We start from the raw sequence: 17,642 nt of genomic DNA on the forward strand, positions 1-17,642 counted from the left end.
GAGAGAGAGAGAGAGAGAGAGAGAGAGAGAGAGAGAGAGAGAGAGAGAGGGAGGAGAGAGAGAGAAATAAGAGGAGAGAGGACTTGAGGGTAGGAGGAAGATTAATTGGGAAGGGATTGGTGAGGGTGAGGGGATATGGGAGAGAATCAGTCTGTGTGTGTGTGTGTGTTTGTGTGTGTGTGTGTGTGTGTGTGTGTGTGTGAATGTGATGGTAGCATATTCCATTTAAGTACTGACACTATCAATAATTAAAAATATAATACTGAAGTTAATTTAAACAAATTTTAAGCATTCTTTACCCTCCTCATCAGTTTCTGGGTTACTTTTCAAAAGAAAGCCATGGAGGTAAGAGGATGGAATTTTGAGAAGGAGGAAGGACAGCAAAACAGATTTTCAGAACTGCCAGAAGCATTGTGACTACTGGATTTGATGCCTTCATAATCCTCTTTTAGCTTTTACTGCTGCTTAGTCACAGTAAAAGGAGACACTGCAGGACTTATTGTTAATGCCTCTGTCAAAGCAAGCAGACCTCTGTTGAGCATCTGTTCTCTAATAGGTCTCTCTCTCTCTCTCTCTCTCTCTCTCTCTCTCTCTCTCTCTCTCACACACACACACACACACACACACTTTTCCTTTGTCAATCCTTCCACATCTCTCCTCTCTGAGTATGTGCCTTCACAGAGAGCCCTAGCCTCAACATAGACTCGAAGAGCCATTTCTGTCACTAGAAAGCAGAGTGACATTGTCTGGATCCTTTAATTCATTGAGCCTCAGTCTTTTGATCCATGAAACAAAAGTGGGTGCTCTTTTGTTTTAGTCTTGGTCTGATCCAAAAGATCTCCAAGTCACATTCTTATAAAAGAAAATCTAGAAATATTTGAGATCATTCTTCACCTTATGGTCATGTCTTTACATGTTGTAAAATATACATTCATGTAGTAAGTGCACACACCTGTACATATGTGTTTTCTAGAAAAATATACAATTTTAATGAACTCTGGAGAATTTTACATTATGTGTGGTGATACTAACTTTTATTTCCCCTCTTTCTATATCTGTATTCAACTTTGAAAAGAAAAATGGGAGTATCTTCTTTCCTGCTGCACTTGTTGGAAGTCAAACGAGATCAAGATAATGGAGCTGTTTGTGGGTTCATCAAACAGGATTTCCTATTGCTTCATGAGCATGGGGAGTCTGTCATAATCCCGGCTATACCAAGCTCTGCTAGGCTTTATTTCAATCTTAATTTGATAAGGGAGATAACCAACGGAAATCAAATGAGTGATTCTGACAGCTAGGCAAATGGATACATTTTACTGGTCTGAATTTTATGGTAAAACCCTTGATTCCAAATTTTTAAAATTATGCTTTAACAAAATCATTATATGTTTCTGATAGTCTATGACCACATAAGAAAGATAATTAAGGGTGTATAGCATTTATACCTGGCAAGCAATAACTAGAACACTTTTACTTTTGTCTGTACAGTATTAATGGCAATTCACTTAGCATACTGTAAGTTCTTTCGAAGATGAGTGACTTTTCATAAGCCTATGCCAGAGTTAAACCAGTACAGTGAGGAGAGAAGCTCAGCTGAGGAAAACAGCAGTGATGTAATGGCTAAATATAGACTCAAGGGGAAGGACCAACCCGTTCTGAGTCAGTCTAGTCAATTCCATCCTTTTTAGCTCAGTGTCACCCTATAGTCTAAGCTAGTTTGCACTGAGGAACCAAGACATCCTTCCATTTGATTCTTCATTTCCATTATAGTTTTTAGATAATGCATTATCCACATGGTATGCTTAACTCTTGGAAAAATGCCAATCAAAATATTTTAAGCCCTTGTGGCAAACCTTTGACAATATAAATTACTTTAAAATTCTTATTATTCTTGGAATGATTTCATTATGTTATCTCCTTAACTTCTGATTTCATTTATCTTTTCCTACTCCACACTGCAATATGCCTATAAACTACTCTTAAGGTTCCCTGTCATCATGGTGTGATGTTTCTATTCAGTTCAAGTTGGAAAGATCAGATAACATCATAATACTGGGTTCTCAACGTTCCTAATGCTGTGACCCTTTAGTACAGTTCTTCATGGTGCAGTGATTCCCCATACATAAATTATTTCATTGCAATGTCATAACTGTAGTTTGCTACTGTTATGATTTGTAGTATAAATATCTGGTAGCAGAGGATCTGCTATTAGATCTCTGTGAAAGTGTTGTTTTGACTCCCCAAAGGTTCTCCACCCATAGGTTGAGAACCAGTCACAGAGGCAAGGTTAGAGAGCTCAGAAAGTAAAGGTATTGGGAAGTAGGTACCGTAGCAAAAGGTATTTGTAACAGGCATGAGATATATTGCCCAGGTGTTACCTCAATCCTGAGGCAACCCTTCCATGTTGGGGATTTTTGTAGCCAACTACTGCTGGCTTTTCTAGAGAGACTTGCTTACCCACGGTCTCATCTCTTTCCCTAGGGTGGCTCAAACTGAAGAGTGTTGGTCCCATTAAATATGTCATACCCTTATGAGACCAATTCAGCTTGCTTAGTTAGCAACAAGAACAGAGACTACATACATTTGAAAGGGTTCTCAAATTTATCCAGTAAACAACTGAGTCATTTCCTTCAAATATTTTCCTCTATAACTACCAATCAAGCCAGTGCTCTCTGTCTCTCTGTCTCTGTGTCTCTCTGTCTCTGTGTCTCTCTGTCTCTCTCTCTCTCTCTCCCTCTCTCTCCCTCTCTCTCTCCCTCTCTCTCTCTCTCCCTTCCTTCCTTCTTTACTTTCTTCCTTCCTTTTAACCTTAATTTAATTGATTTACTTATTCACTTAACATCCTGCTCACTTTCCTCACCCTGTCATCCACCACCACCACAATCCTTCCCCCACTCCCACTTCTTCCCCTTTGAGATGTCCCTACATATTCCCCCAACTTGGTACATCAAATCTCTGTGAGGCTAGGTGCTTCCTCTCCCACTGAGGCCGGACAAGGCAGACCAGCTAGAAGAACATATCCCACAGACAGGCAATATCTTTTGGAATAGCTCCTGTTCCTGTTGTTCAGGACCCACATGAAGGTCAAGCTGCACATCTGCTACATATGAGAGTAGAGGTCTAGGTCCAGCTCATGTATATTCTTTGATGGATGGTTCAGACTCTGAGAGCCCCAAAGGTCCAGGTTAGTTGACTCTGTTAGTCTTCTTGTGGAGTTTCTGTCCCCTGAGGGGCCTACAATTCTTCCTCCTATTCTTCCATAATAATTATAAGTTCTATTCTCTGTTTGGCTGTGGGTGTCTGTATCTGTCTGAGTCAGCTTCTGGGTGAAGCCTCTCAGACGACAACATGCTTCTATCTGCAATACTATGAAGAGGCTAATATCTTTTTTGTTTGTTTGTTTGGTTGGTTTTTAGAGATAGTCTCTCTGTGTAGCCTTGGCTGTACTAGATCTTGCTCTGTAGACCAGGCTAGCCTTGAACTGACAGAGACCTCACTACCTCTGTCTCTTGAGTACATACCACCAATTGCCATGTTTGGTCCATATTTCCACTGTAGCCATAATCCCTGTTGATGTCCTGGCCCATATGGCCAACAACAGCCAGGCAGATAACCATGGTCTGTGCTGCAGCCTTGTCTGGGTCTGTGGCACTACTGTAGTCAGGGCCATGTTTGTGGTCTGTACTGTCACCAGAAAGCATGAGGAAGCCCATGATCAGTGCTTCTGCTAATAGTAAAGACTAGGGAAGCTACTTTGGCAATGATGTTGATGACTGCAGATATTCATTTGAGAAAGAGGGACATGGAAGGTTTCTGTGACCACACCATTCCTACTACAAGCTCTCCCACTCCTCAAAAAAATTAAATTAAATTAAATTAAATTAAATTTAAAAAGTAACCTATACAGGATAAGAACTCTTAAAAAATGTGATAAGGATGCTGAAAAATAGCTCTCCATAGTTGATGTCTGCCTGTGGGGGATGCTTGAGGGGAAGGGCTCAGTTCTATTTAAGGGGCATGCTCCAGTGATATCTATCTATCTATCTATCTATCTATCTATCTATCTATCTATCTATCTCACAAATTGGATTTTTTTTGGCTTGAGGAGGTCATAAGGGCAGAGGGTTAGAATACAAAGAGATGGAAGTACTGGAAAGCGAGTGTGATTTGGGTGTATGAAAAGAAATTCTCAATGAAGCAAAGAAAATATTATGTTGAAATAAAACCAAACAGAGACTACATGGGATAGGATACTGCCATAGTCACCAACCATGCAGACCCACACAATGAAGTGTTTCCCCTCCCAGCTGAATCTTCCCCCAGAACTGGCAAGGCAGCAGCAGGGAACCATGAACAGCCAGTGCTTGCTCCCATTTGACCAAGGGAGAAGTAGATGAATGCACAGGTGTGTAACACCACTACATGTTCCTAACACTCCTCCATGTCTCTAAATTTCCACTAGCCACAACCTACCTCATGATTCCTTTCTCTGCTTTTAGAACATGTTTCTCTTTTAATTTGCTCTAGAATATCTTTCTCTCTTAGGTTGGAGAAACAAATTGTATTATTAAAGATAAACAAAGCTGTCTTATCTATACCTTTATTCCACTGAGTCCACTGTGGACTTAAGCATTTTCTCCTGGTTGTACAGACCTCATTGTCTTTATACCAATTGGGCACATCAGCACTAAGCACCCAACTGCATGCTTCCTTACTATTTTATATAGGATAGTTTTATCTTCCCTTTGTAGCACAATCTGCTGCTCACACAATAGTATTTCTGATCTTCCCTGCACCCACATAAAAGATTTCATGTCTTTTGTCCCCTTACAACCTCTTCTACAGTACATTTTGTAGGAACCAGGGAAAGTGGACTGGTAACAAACATTGGTGGGGGCATTGTCAGCCTTATCTGCTTCTGATTCATTATTTCCTACAATTAATTTTACCTTTGCAACTATTGATATCTTAACTTGAACATGGTACAACAGTGGCATGGCATGACCATGGTTTTTTCTATTTGGAGGGATACAGAAGAGACTTGGGCAGCTTTCTTTCTGGCATCTTCCTATTTGCTATGAATTAGACCTGAAGCTCAAAATATTCTGGAGTGTCAAGTGGAGAAGGGAAGCTCTGTGATTCCAGGATAAGGCATAAATTCCTCAGCTGTGTTCTTCTGTCTCTTCAGGGAAGCTTCTATGTTCCCTCAGAGAACTGCATACAACATGCACACAAGTGGCATCGGGATCTCTGTCTACTGCTCCTTCATGCCTATCGGGGCCTCCGACTCTACTTCCTGGTCATCATGAGAGACATCCCTGAGCTGCCTACCATGGAGCTGGGTAAGGGGATAGAAGGAGAAACCCTCCTTCCAGAAGTTGACATTCCAAGTTGGCATGTGAATGGAGAAAAGGTTGTATGCTTTTGTGAAAGTCATGGTGAAAATGTGATTGGTCATTGAAGCTGTTCTGGGATCTACCTTATTGTATTAAGAGACACTTTGGAAGGACAAATGGAGCGAGAATACATATGAGTACTCCAAGACACCCACTCATTCATTTATGTATCAAATAGATATTTCTTAAAACACCTACAGCATACCTGGCATCCTATCTAATAATGTTCAGCTGCTTTTGTTAGAAAAAAATCTTGGTATCACACAAAGGAACATACATACAAAGTCAAAGTATTTCCAAAAGGCAATTATTTTTGCAAAAACATTGTGCCAGAACCCAAACTGGGCTAGCAGCACACCAGAGCCACCATGGCTTCTGTATTTCATCACTGAAATAGGTAGAGACTGAATCTTGCATTATTGGTGAGCTCTCAACTTCATAATCTAAAGTGATTGCCCAATCAAGTAAAGAGCAAGGTTCTTGAGTCCTTCAGTTCTTTCAGGGCATCAACTACCATTGATTAAAACACACACACATACACACACACACACACCCCACCTCTCTCTCTCTCTCTCTCTCTTTCTCTGTCTCTTATTTTCTAGAATAATTTGTAAGCTTAAAGTCTTTTATATTTAATATGACTATAGATTGCAACTAATAAGCATGTATAACAGCTTTACAAAAGAGCACTCTGTCCACAGAAAGGAATCATGCATGTACATATATGAACACATATAGTCATTCATATCTCTTATATTTGTATGTATCTAATTTTTCCTTTTACTATTCTATAAAAAAAATCTAGAACCTATAATGACAAACTTGGTTATGGGGACAAAAGATGTTTTTCAAAACTAAGTATCATGGAGACTAATGAGCCTAAATTCCTCTTAAGTGATAAATAAGAGAAGTCAAAAATAGAAGTAAAGTCACTACATATAGCAATATGTAGACATGACAAAAGCATAGAGATCCTACACTGACTGCCTGGAGAAGGGAAATTTGGTCCTCCCCCCCATCAAAGCATACCGTCTGTTGAGGTTCCTCTCAAAGTTCTTTGGACCAGAGGCTGAACCCAGAGCCTAGGAGTCAAGGATGATGCATATTTCAGTGTCTGAATCCCATTGAGTGCTTATTCTGTCTGTTCCTCTGGATAACTTCTGTGAGAACCATATCATTGGTAGTGCCTGTGGCATTGTATCACAAGCAGGCCACATGATAATGTTATATTTACAAGTTCCTTTTTATCTTCAGACTATGGGGTCTCTGAGAGCTTGTTACCCCTCAGATTCCTTATCATCTGTCTCTAGTCTTTAGAGCAAAGGAGTGTTTGTGGTGCTTACACTGGATTTCAGAAACTCTTCATTAGCCATGACAGCTAGTCAAGCCAGTGCCCTGACTTTGAATCAGGTACTTTTTGACTTGGAGTTTTTTCAGAGGCCAGTCTTACACAGCTTGTAAAGCCATACACTAGAGACTCAGACTGTGATCCTTAAGTAGAGCATTTTTTTGCATATGTGAACCCAAAGATTTGACCTACAGCTCCACAAAAACCAAATCAAAACCAGTACAGAATCAGAGCCCAGTTATATTGCCCAAAAGAAAACAAATGTTATTAAGCAGCATTTAGCAGAAGAACATCTTGTTACTTAAAAAAAAACACAAAGTTTATTTACTGAAATATTTTCAACATACTTTTGTTGAGCATCTTCTATACACTGGCCATTGTGCTGGACATGTAGGATATATATATATAATTTCTGTTCAAGGGGAATAGAATGGATTATACTGGTGAGGCATGGACTGAGTACACTGGTCAGATGGAGGTTCAGCAGGACACAGATATGCTAAGAGATGGTTCACATTGCCTGATGCAGTGTAACTGCATGCAAATGACTCATTTTGGCATTGGGAAGCTAGGAGAGAGTTCAAAAACTATCAAAACTCTGATCATAAAAATCACAAATATCTGGAGACCACTGATTCGGTCTGACAAGTTGGTTCATAGCAAGCTGTACCATGTGTAGCCTGGGTGGTTATGATCCCAATTAGTGTCATTTTCCCTGCAGTTTACAGTCTACTCAATTCTGCCACTCCTCTTTCTTGAGCTTCTGACTTTTGGCTCCATCATAGAGACAGAAATCTGTGTTCTCTATCTGTTAGAAATTATGTGTTTGTGAGTCTCTCATTCTCTCTCTCTCTCTTTCTCTCTCTCTCTCTCTCTCTCTCTCTCTCTCTCTCTCTCTCTCTGTGTGTGTGTGTGTGTGTGTGTGTGTGTATTTGTGCACACGCACACACATATGCATCTGAAAACACATAAATAAACGTAGACTTATTTCGGGCACACAAATTGTTAGAGATAATAAAGGGTCAGTTGTATCTTATAATTCCACTCAGAAATCCACTATGTGTTTCCTCTTGCATTCAATACATGGTGCCAAATAAGGTTGATTCTCTTCAAAGTGTGATGATTAGGAGAGTCTTCTGGAGTTGCCTGTGTCTCACTTTCTCTGACTTTTTCATTTAGAGCATGAAATTCAGGCCTTTCTCTTTAGTTAGAAAGTACAGCATTTAGGTGGGGTCTGTTTAATTGTGTTGTCTTTTTCTTGTTTCCCAGAGGCTCTTGCTGTTGAAGAAACACTTTCTCAGCTGTGCTCAGAGTTACAGGTAATTACAGTGCAGACCCTGAGTCTGAACAGATGGAAGTACTTACAGTGCTAGACCACGCTGGTTTTGCTGGCCATATAGCATGTCAGTCACTGAAGCCACCTTTTCCCCAAAGGGAATAAGTGAATTCACAGGTACTAATGTGTGGGGATAAGGGATGGGCCTGGCCACAAATCTGCCTATCTGAGGAAAGGGCTGAGAGGCTTCCATGGCATAAGCAAAGAGAGTGTCTGAGGCCAACCTAGGAAAAAGATTGGCAACAAGGAAAACTAATCATGTTTGGAACATGTACTAGAAAGTTCATGGCTTGTTCTCCAGGCGGCAGGTTCAGAAACGGCACCATTAGCATTGTATGTGGGTAGACTCTACAGATGTCAAAAGATCATGCAGCGAACACTGTGCATACTCAGGTGAAGGAAGAGTTCATGGTTTCAACCTTTTTAAGCAAGACAAAGCTATATTCAGATTCCCAAAATCTTAGTCTTCCCATATAGACCACAGGTCAGGGCATTGTGGGGAGTGAATCTAGTGATGAGTGTGTTACCTCACTGTTTGCTCTTAACATTTCATTTTTGGGTTTTAAGCTTAGGTAGGGATGGAGAATGACTCAGGAAACTTGAAAGAGGAAAAAAATAACTTTATATTGGGGACTTGGTTTCAGGTTTGTAAAGCAAACAATAGTTTGAATGTGGTGCAGAATGTCACCTGCTGTGATTTACAATCCCATGCTCACTCACCTTGGTAGAGTGTAATGGCCACACTTTAGAAACGAGAGTGATGACAACTGTCACTTGAAAAAAAAAGAGTTTAGTATTGCAAGGAAGTTTTGTGAGTGATGTATCTCTTCAGTGCTGGAAGCCAGCCTCAAACCAGACCTTTGTGCCAGAGTTGACAAGTTGTTGAATCTTTATGAATCTTGGTTTTCCCATCAGGGGCTGAGGAGGTGGCTCAGTGAACAAGGTGCTTGCGGCCCAAGCATAAAGAAGACACTTCAGATCTTTAAAACTCATTTGAAAGAATGGGTAGGCCAGGCCTGGTGGCTGCCTGTAATAAATGGGCTCCCAGGGAAAAGGTAACTAGCTAAGCTAGTCAGAATCGCCATGCTCAGTGTTCAGGAAGAGAACCTGTCTCAAGAAATAAAGTAGAGAGCCAGTGAGAAAGGTACTCAGTGTCAACTTTGGATTTCCAAAAGCAAAAACATACATGGGCATCTGTGTACACATGCACCTATACCATGCCAACATGTAAACACCACAGATACAGACAGAGATCAAACACATCTGGTTGTTCTTTGGCCTCACTTTCTTACAGCTATAAACACAGTATGGGCCTGCCAGTAACCGGCTGCTATTTAGTGTATACTGCATGAAACTTCATCATTTAATCAACAGAATTTTCTGGAAGATAAGTCGTCCATGTTCCATGGAGGAGAGAGTGGTGATGAGTCACAGAGTGAATGAATTTATCAGGGATGCAAGACTAGCAGAGCCACCAGTCTCTATGTGGCAGAGATTTTCACACCCCAGCACAAAGCTACCCTAGGAAACAAACCTGATGACAAGAAATAGTAGAATTTTGACCTATGAACATGGGGCCTGGTGCAGACAGTGACTACGAACAATGCCAATCATATTGTGTTTGCCACAATTACCATGGGGATCTAGTTTGACATTCTCTTCTTCACTGACTAATTTCTAGTACTGTAGGGCTTTTTGGCAGGTGCTATGGTCAAAGAGCCAACCATCTCTTTTTTCTTTGGTGTCTTCATGAATGTCTCCTTTGCAACTATGGCACCCCTAACCAGGTGAAATTTGATTCACTTCAGTCAACAGTTTTAAGTTCCCATTAATTGTGAGCACCCAGGTCATTTCTGGGGATGTAGTGGTGATGCCTTCCCCTAGAGCACAAGGTGAGGGAAGGAGTCTAGCACTCCTGGGCTTTCACTGCTAAACTGCACACAAATGTAGCAGTGTCTGGACAGGGCTACTGCAAACAGCAGCAGACACTCCAGATAGCATGTCAGTAATTCTTTTCAAGAGAAAGCAAGATTTTAGCAGGGTCTAAAGAGGAGGCTACTTTGAAATCAAGGACTTAGAGAAGACCACAGCCTTGTGATATTGCACTAGGCCACTGTTAGAGATATAAACTGGGAGGATTCTTGGTGCAGGGATAGTGGAGGGAGAAGAAGCCTGATTTCTGTGAGGACAGGATTGACCGAGGTACCAGAGGTGAGTGGAGGCTCCTAATCAAGAAGCCTGAATGTCTTATTCACCATGTGGCCTCGATAAGTTTTCCATGTCACTAGGAGTCATGAAGTAGGAGGATAATGTATCCTTTGGAGCATGTGCAGAAGAATAAACTTCTAACATATACCCATGAGGAATCTTCTCATCTCCATCCATTCTCTGATTTGGAAAATGGATGCACGAATAGGATATCTAAGTTCATGCTCAACCATATAGTTTCTAACATGTCTTACTCTAGTCAGCATTAGGTAGCCCAGGTTAAATGCTCAGTCTTACAACATTTTCTCTCCTTCAGAAGTAGTTTCTGGAACTATCATAATTTGACCAACAGTTATGAGATAGATTTGTAATCATACATTTTAAAGTCAGATGATCACATTTAGTGGCTTATAAAATTCAGGAAACACTTTTCTAAACATTGCCAATCTGTTATAAGAATAATACATGGGGCATGAGTGAATAGCTAGATGAGGAAGCATAGGTCAAAATTGGAAAAAGGAGGCTGAGGGTGGAGCTTCTTTTCCTTGAGTTGAGCTAGGCCAACTTCAGGCAAGTGGGTATATTCACTATTCTGGGAGCTCTCCAATCTCTGACTTTGAAGGTTTCTATGTATTAGAAGCAGATCTGGGATCCCAAGGAAGTTATCACACAGTCCAACTTATTCCAGCAAGGAAAACATTCCACTTCTGAGGAAGGGTTCATATCCACAACACATCAAGCAAGGAAACACACACAGTGGGGCCCTGTTGTTTTGCTTTTTCCCTAATGTGAAGGGGTTTTCTTTCTCACTGAGTGGTCAGAACATGACCTCAATTTCACAGGTTTCATAAGTCAAACCAGAGTGCTGGCAGGCAAAGTGCAGTCCTGAGGAGACCATGAAACTATGGATATATATTTTGATTCCAAGAAGTGCTGGCCCTGGAGGAATTTGAATTTCTGCCAGATCACTTCTTTACAATTTTAAATGAAATTTATTTTATATAACCCTTTGATAGAAAAGATAATACTAATTTCCCACACATGGAAGTGCCAGTAAAGAAACATGATTGATTAGTTTCTGGGCATTGGTAACTCAGATCTAGGAACAGTATCCACTTCCTAATCATCAGCTGATTTTCCTGGCAGTAGTCTCTAGCCTATAGCTGACCAGGGGCCAGTGATATCCACTTCATGTGTTTATTAGATAAACTTTAGTAACAAAAGTCACACACAGTCTTACTGCTATGAGTTTGCAGGGTGCTGGGATGCTCCTCACCAGGATCTCAAGACTAAAACGTACCTGTGACCTACGGGGGAAACTTGAATTGGAAAATGTGACAGTGGTTTTATCTACAGTTACAACAGTGAGGTCCTCAGGGCAATCTCTTCACAGTATTCAGGGGACAGTAAAGGAAGTGCTTACACACATTCACAGTGGCAATTGGATACAAAGAAGTGGTGCCTCCTCAAAGTTTTGGAGCCATTGAATGAGATTGTCAAACTTGACAAGGGGTAGTGGTAGTCTCCACTTGATAGCAGTGAATGCTGTGGCCCTGGCCCCCAGGACACCTTCATATTTGACCATTTGTCACCTCGGTGAATGCACTGATTTATGTGAGTGTTTTGAAGGACAGAGCTGTCAATAACTTTATCAGCCATATTTCCCAAAAGAGCTACTGTTCACCTCCAGCTCTTGCAGCAGAGTCCCAGACTCCGTAGAAAGTCTTACTGTTCTTCCCCCTCTGATAATCTCATGTGTATATAAATAATGTTATTTCTTTTAACTTTCTACTACTCTCTTTCATGTCCCCACCTTTTCTGGATGAAACTCTTCTTTTCATGTTCCTCTTCTACTTTCATTCCCTGTGTGTTTGTGTGTTTATGTATACGTGTGTTCCATTGAATTCTATAGTTCTCCTGATGCTACAGGAAATATTTAACCATGTTTTCTTGAAGAATCGTATTGTGTAAGAAGTGCTGAGAGGTGATAGGGTGCAAAGTATTAAGGGTGAAGTGGATGGATCTTCTTCTTCTCCTTACTCTTGCTCTTAATGGATAGACTGACAGAAATATTGCTGGATACTAGTAAAGGCTCCAAATCACAGAGCTGGGATCTGTTTAGAGATGGAATAGTGCCACCTCCTGGCAAGTGCTGAGCGGCAGTGAGTGTGTTCATCTCAAGCATTGCTACTGTGGATGAAGAGCTGCATGGTTCCTATGACAATGGAAAACCTAGAGGTCTCTAGCAGCAGAGTGCTGTCGGAGCATCTTTACTTAGTGTGAGAAACTTACCAATTAAAGAAAAAAACAAACTTGTCATGTGTTGGCCACTCGGATATCCCCTTTATACAATCAGGTAAGAGACCACCCAGCACTTGCAAACCAGTGAGAAATTGCTTTGTTCTGAGATAGATCAGACTCAGCCCACATGGCCAGTACAAGAGTTTGGGGAGTATAAATAAAAGGTAGCAGAATATGGAGGAGTGGAGGTCCTGGCTCTGTCTGGGGAGCTAAAATGTCACCGAGGAACAGGGAGGAGGGTATCAGACACCTGGGAGGGAAGGGCACTCCTCCAGGCAAAGGTAACAGCAGTGTGAAGCACAGGTCACAGATGAGTGGGAGCATGGGCATATGTATCAACTTACTGTGGCATGGAGATCATGAAACCCAAATATAAATGATATACTGGAAGTCTGGGTGCGGAGATGCTGAGGGTTTTCCCAGAATAAATTAATCAAACAGCATAGTATGCTCCCTTACCAAGAGACTGATGTGTCACACTTGCTGAGTGGTACTGGAAAGTATGTTTCCTAGTTAGGGCTAGCTTCGTTTTTTACTGTAGCAATTTAAGATTTTTCTAACTTATAAAAGATTGCTTTGTATTTATCCTCATGAACTTTTGGGAATTATTCAACTATTTAGTAGTTGTTAACAGCATTGCCCCTTCTATTGAGAAATACTCAAATTGAAGACTTAGCAAGAATGTGAAAGTTGGGTTTTGTTTTGTTTTGGTCAACTTTCTTGTCAGAGGGCAATCTTATCTGCTTTTCCTGTTACCCTAATACATCACCCCCATCAAGAGCAACTCACTGGAGAAAGTGTTTGTTTTGGCCCACATCTCCAGGAGGGTGGTAGTTGCTGTGAAACGTCACAACAATAAAGCCTTGAAACCAAGATGCAGAGAGCAAAGAATGCTGGTTATGAATTACCTGTCTCCTTTTGTACAGTCCAGAATCCTAAGCCTACGGATTGGTGCTCCCCACAGTAGGTGGGCTATCTTTCCACCTTGATTTACAAAATCAAGATAATTCCAGAGCATATCCAGATGCCAGTATCCCAGGTGATTCTAGAGTTCACCATGTTGCCAGTTGAAGTTAGCCATCATAGAGGTTTGGAAAGTTTCAAGTTAGGAAGCAACATTAGATGGCTGAGGGTCTGAAAGGATGCCCTGATTCAGATGGGCCAGATGAGAGATGAGTTCTCATGTGCCTGCTATGGAGGAGCTAACCTTGATTTCAAGGAGACAGATACGATAGTAGTGCCTTAGAACTGCCCCTTCGTTCAAAAATCATGCACAAATCACACACACACACACACACACACACACACTTGAACATGTGCACACACACACATACATACACACTATTCTCTTCACTTTCTGGCTTTCCACAATGTAGCTTACCTTGTAGCACAAAATGAATATGGAGTAAACAAAGGGAGCAGAGGAGTGATTGTGCTTGAGTCCAGTTAGTCAAGGTTCTTGGTAGTGGCCAACAAAGGTGGTTGAGCCTTGCTTCAGAGAATATACCTGTGAAAGCAGTGGGCCAAGATTGCTGGCTTATTAGTAAGTAAGACCTATCCCTCACCTGCTACAAAAAGCCATCCATACCTGTCACATGTAATTATACAGTTCCATGTGTCTGTGATAATAGGAAAGTCCTCCTGTGGCTTAATTAGGAACCTCTGTAACCTCAGATGAAGCTGGTTCTATAATCAACTAGGGAGGAAATAATTTTCCCAAAGACTTACTTAATGAATATCTTTCTTTTCCTCTCTTCTCCTCTGGTAGTTGAGCTCAGAATTCATACTGTGCCTGCCAGTGCCACTCTGATGGAGGAGGTGTTTTGAGGGCAGGATCAGAAGCCCAGAAAGGCAGGGATACATAATTGAGGCATGGGGATCTCTCAAAGATGCAAATCCACCTATTTCTATGCTAAAGGGTTGCTGAGTTCACATTATCAATTACCTACTGTGCCAGAAGTATAGATACTGAAAGGTTACACTCAAAATGCAGACAAACTGGGACAGCAGCAGTAAAGCATGCCACAGTTGTTAGAGGGATCACAAGTAAGGTCAAGGGAATCTTTTCAAGAAGTCAAAAGAGAGCAATGAACCTTATACTGATAGCATAGAGTAGTGTTGCTATACATAAGGGGAAATAGAATTGATTCCCTAGTCATTCCCTGGTTGATGATAGAGCATGCCAAAGGGATGGAAAGGACAAGAATGGGAATCAGAAGATGAGTGTAGTGGTAATTATTTAAATTGTTGGCATTCAATCTGGCTTTTCTTAATCAGCCGCCATGTTCCTGACTAGCCTAGACCTGTGGCCACGAGCAGAGGCTGCGAGCAGAGGTGATGTACTGCCAATGCTCAGCTCAGCTCAGGCCATCTTCTCAGGTGGTCATAGCCAGCAGCCTTGCCACCCACAAGACACCAGGGTGGGAGATGGCTCTGCCAATCTTCCACCGTGTCTCCACAAAGCTGGGCTGAGCCCAGACCATCCCACCATCCATGCTGTACCTGGTATGAATGAAACTCTAAAGCTCAAAGGCTTTATATGTTTGGTAATGCTCAATAACAGTATGCCCATACAATTAGAGGTGTTTCCCAGTTAGCTAACCTAAGTATAAATTGTTATCCAGGACTGCTCTCCATACCCTCGAGGCTCTTCATCCTCCTACATCTCTGCTCTCTCTAGCTCCTCCTCTTCCTTTTCCTCTTCCTTTCCTTACTCCTCCCACCTTAAGCTCCTCCTTCAGATGAGAGGGAGGACAAGGCATTCCAAAGAGAAGATGCTGTCTGAACAACACTGTAGTGTTGCAAACAGACAGGCCTGTGAATGCTGCTATAGGTAGTTCAGCCCAGCTGAGGCAATGATTATAAATTGAGTAAGAGACCTGGTAACCTTAGGTAAGGTGGGGAAGATTTCCAGGGCCAAAATAATGATGAATGTTGATAAAGTAGATTGACTGTCATTCGTAAAGATTCTTGTCATTCTTGGATTCTTGGATTCTTGGATTGTATTGAAAAGCTCTGTTTCCAGTCTGAAGTTTTCCCAATGATACATCCTGTCCCCCAAGTAAACTCCCCTGCACCATTCATTCTCTGTCCCTGAACACTCATAATGCTATATGGGACTGAGTTGTAAACAGTCATTAAAAGATATATGCACCTCTTAGAAGATGTTATGTTTAGCTGGAGTCTTACATCTGAAAACTAGTCATAATATCAAAGCAGGAGTCTCTGAGTTCTAAGAACTTCATTATGCAGCAAACGTCTTACTTCACTCTCTTACTCTTAGATACATCCCCTCTTCTGCTCTGCCTTCATCCAAAATCAAACCTCCAGTCCAAAAAGACTGCGTGTGGATGCAGTTGTTTCCTTTGAGTATTTAGTGAGGAAACAGAGGCACAGGATAAAGGAGGAAAAGAGTCTGGAGTTGATTGGCTTTTGCTTTGTGACTGCTCTATACCACTTGTGCTGGGATGTAAGTTAGAATGCTAGAGTGCCTGTCTGATATTCTAACTTACCACATGTCATTATTTTGTTGAACATGCTCTTGGGACAAGGAAGAGGCTATCTCATTGCTTGCTGTGTATTGAGGAGGCCTGCAGCTCAGTGGACAGCCTTCTTGTTACTCCTCAGTGGAGCATTCTTCTCATTTTCCCACAAGTAAAGCTGCACTCTTAGGATGGGATTCTCCCCATTCTAAACCATAGTTACCTGTCCAACATGTTCTGCTCCAAGATCTCAGGCCCACTGTAGTCTGACTGGCTCACATTGTGATTAAGGCATCCTGGAATCCTCCGTAAGAAGTGGGAAGTGATAATTAAGAAGATAATGATGGGTCAGGACACTGAAAGCCTGCCTAGTTAAGTATTCTAGGGATATGAGAACTATATTATCTCTGGAGGTATTTATAGATACCTACTATGGTAGAGAATGTTTTTGTGTGTGTGTGTGTGTTTAGGTGGTATTTCAGTTAAACCCTGGCTGGGTGAGATTTTGGATGCTCTATTAATTCACTGTCAGTTTACTTTCTGTGAAAGGATGCCTCTAATATTCTACCTAAATGATGATTGTATGGATTGAATGTGAAGCATGTATAAAATTTCTAGTCTTCCACCTGCCAAATGATCAGAAATGGTAAGTGGAGCCATGTGCTTATAAGGCTCTGAGTTCAGAGTTTAATCAAGTACAAAGTAGAGTCTAGCACTGAGATCTATGCTAAGGGTTTGGGTCTGAGGGAGGATGCTATGGTTGATATTCCCCATTTGTGCAATAGTGCAAAGGCCATGAAGAAGGAATCCCAGACTTGGATGCTAATATTTCGGAAAATTGGTATCTGAAGGGATGAGATTAGAAGTTGAGGTAGAGAGGGGAAAATGGGTAGCAACTGCATGTAAAATGAGAGAGGACATATTAGACAAGACATTTCTCGAAATACAGAAATAAGTCTCACTTAAAACAGGAACGAAGAGGGAAGACACAGCCTGGGGATAGACACAAGCAAATCTTATATGAAAGCGTGGGATCTGGATGTAAATAGACAGGAACTGCCGAACAGCTTACTCTTCTCATTACTGCCTCTCCCACCTTCAAAGGGACAGGAATACACAGGTATATATTATATAGCATGAGATATATGCTACAATACTACATGTTGTACAATAATGAGGTATTATAGCATGTGTGGGAATGTATAAAAGAGCAAAGAATTTGGTAAAGTTTCCATGTGGTGGACTGGAGCATCTCAATAGAGCTAAGTCTTTGGTTGACACCCTTTTTACCCCCCCCCCCCAGATGCTGAACAACCCGGAGAAGATAGCAGAGCAGATCAGTAAGGATCTTGCCTGGCTGGCTTCCCATCTAATGGCTCTGTGGACCCAATTCCTGGACACAGTAACCCTGCACTCCCAAGTGACCACTTATTTGACCCAGGAGCATCACACTTTGAGGGTAAATTGTAAAATGTGCTAAACTCTGATTGCATGCTTTTATACTTAAGGAGAAACTTTGCAAAAGTTGGTTCATTGAGAGGAACAGAATTGGGCATGGTGCTGATCTGTAG

The 17,642-nt window shown here is 41.4% G+C and overlaps 1 protein-coding gene across 1 annotated transcript in view; it reads left to right on the forward strand.

Annotated features, from left to right (window-relative positions):
- Fam135b (family with sequence similarity 135 member B) overlaps positions 1 to 17,642 on the forward strand; it is a 256,188-nt gene that overhangs the window by 204,901 nt on the left and 33,645 nt on the right. Inside the window, exons 8-10 of the mRNA XM_028773278.1 lie at positions 5,189 to 5,342; positions 8,014 to 8,063; positions 17,375 to 17,530. Of these exons, the coding sequence (XP_028629111.1) occupies positions 5,189 to 5,342; positions 8,014 to 8,063; positions 17,375 to 17,530 (360 nt within the window). The remainder of the gene's footprint in view (positions 1 to 5,188; positions 5,343 to 8,013; positions 8,064 to 17,374; positions 17,531 to 17,642) is intronic.

Source organism: Grammomys surdaster, unplaced genomic scaffold (genome assembly GCF_004785775.1).
Source record: "Grammomys surdaster isolate TR1022 unplaced genomic scaffold, NIH_TR_1.0 224, whole genome shotgun sequence".
In the NCBI taxonomy this organism is placed as follows: Eukaryota; Metazoa; Chordata; class Mammalia; order Rodentia; family Muridae; genus Grammomys; species Grammomys surdaster.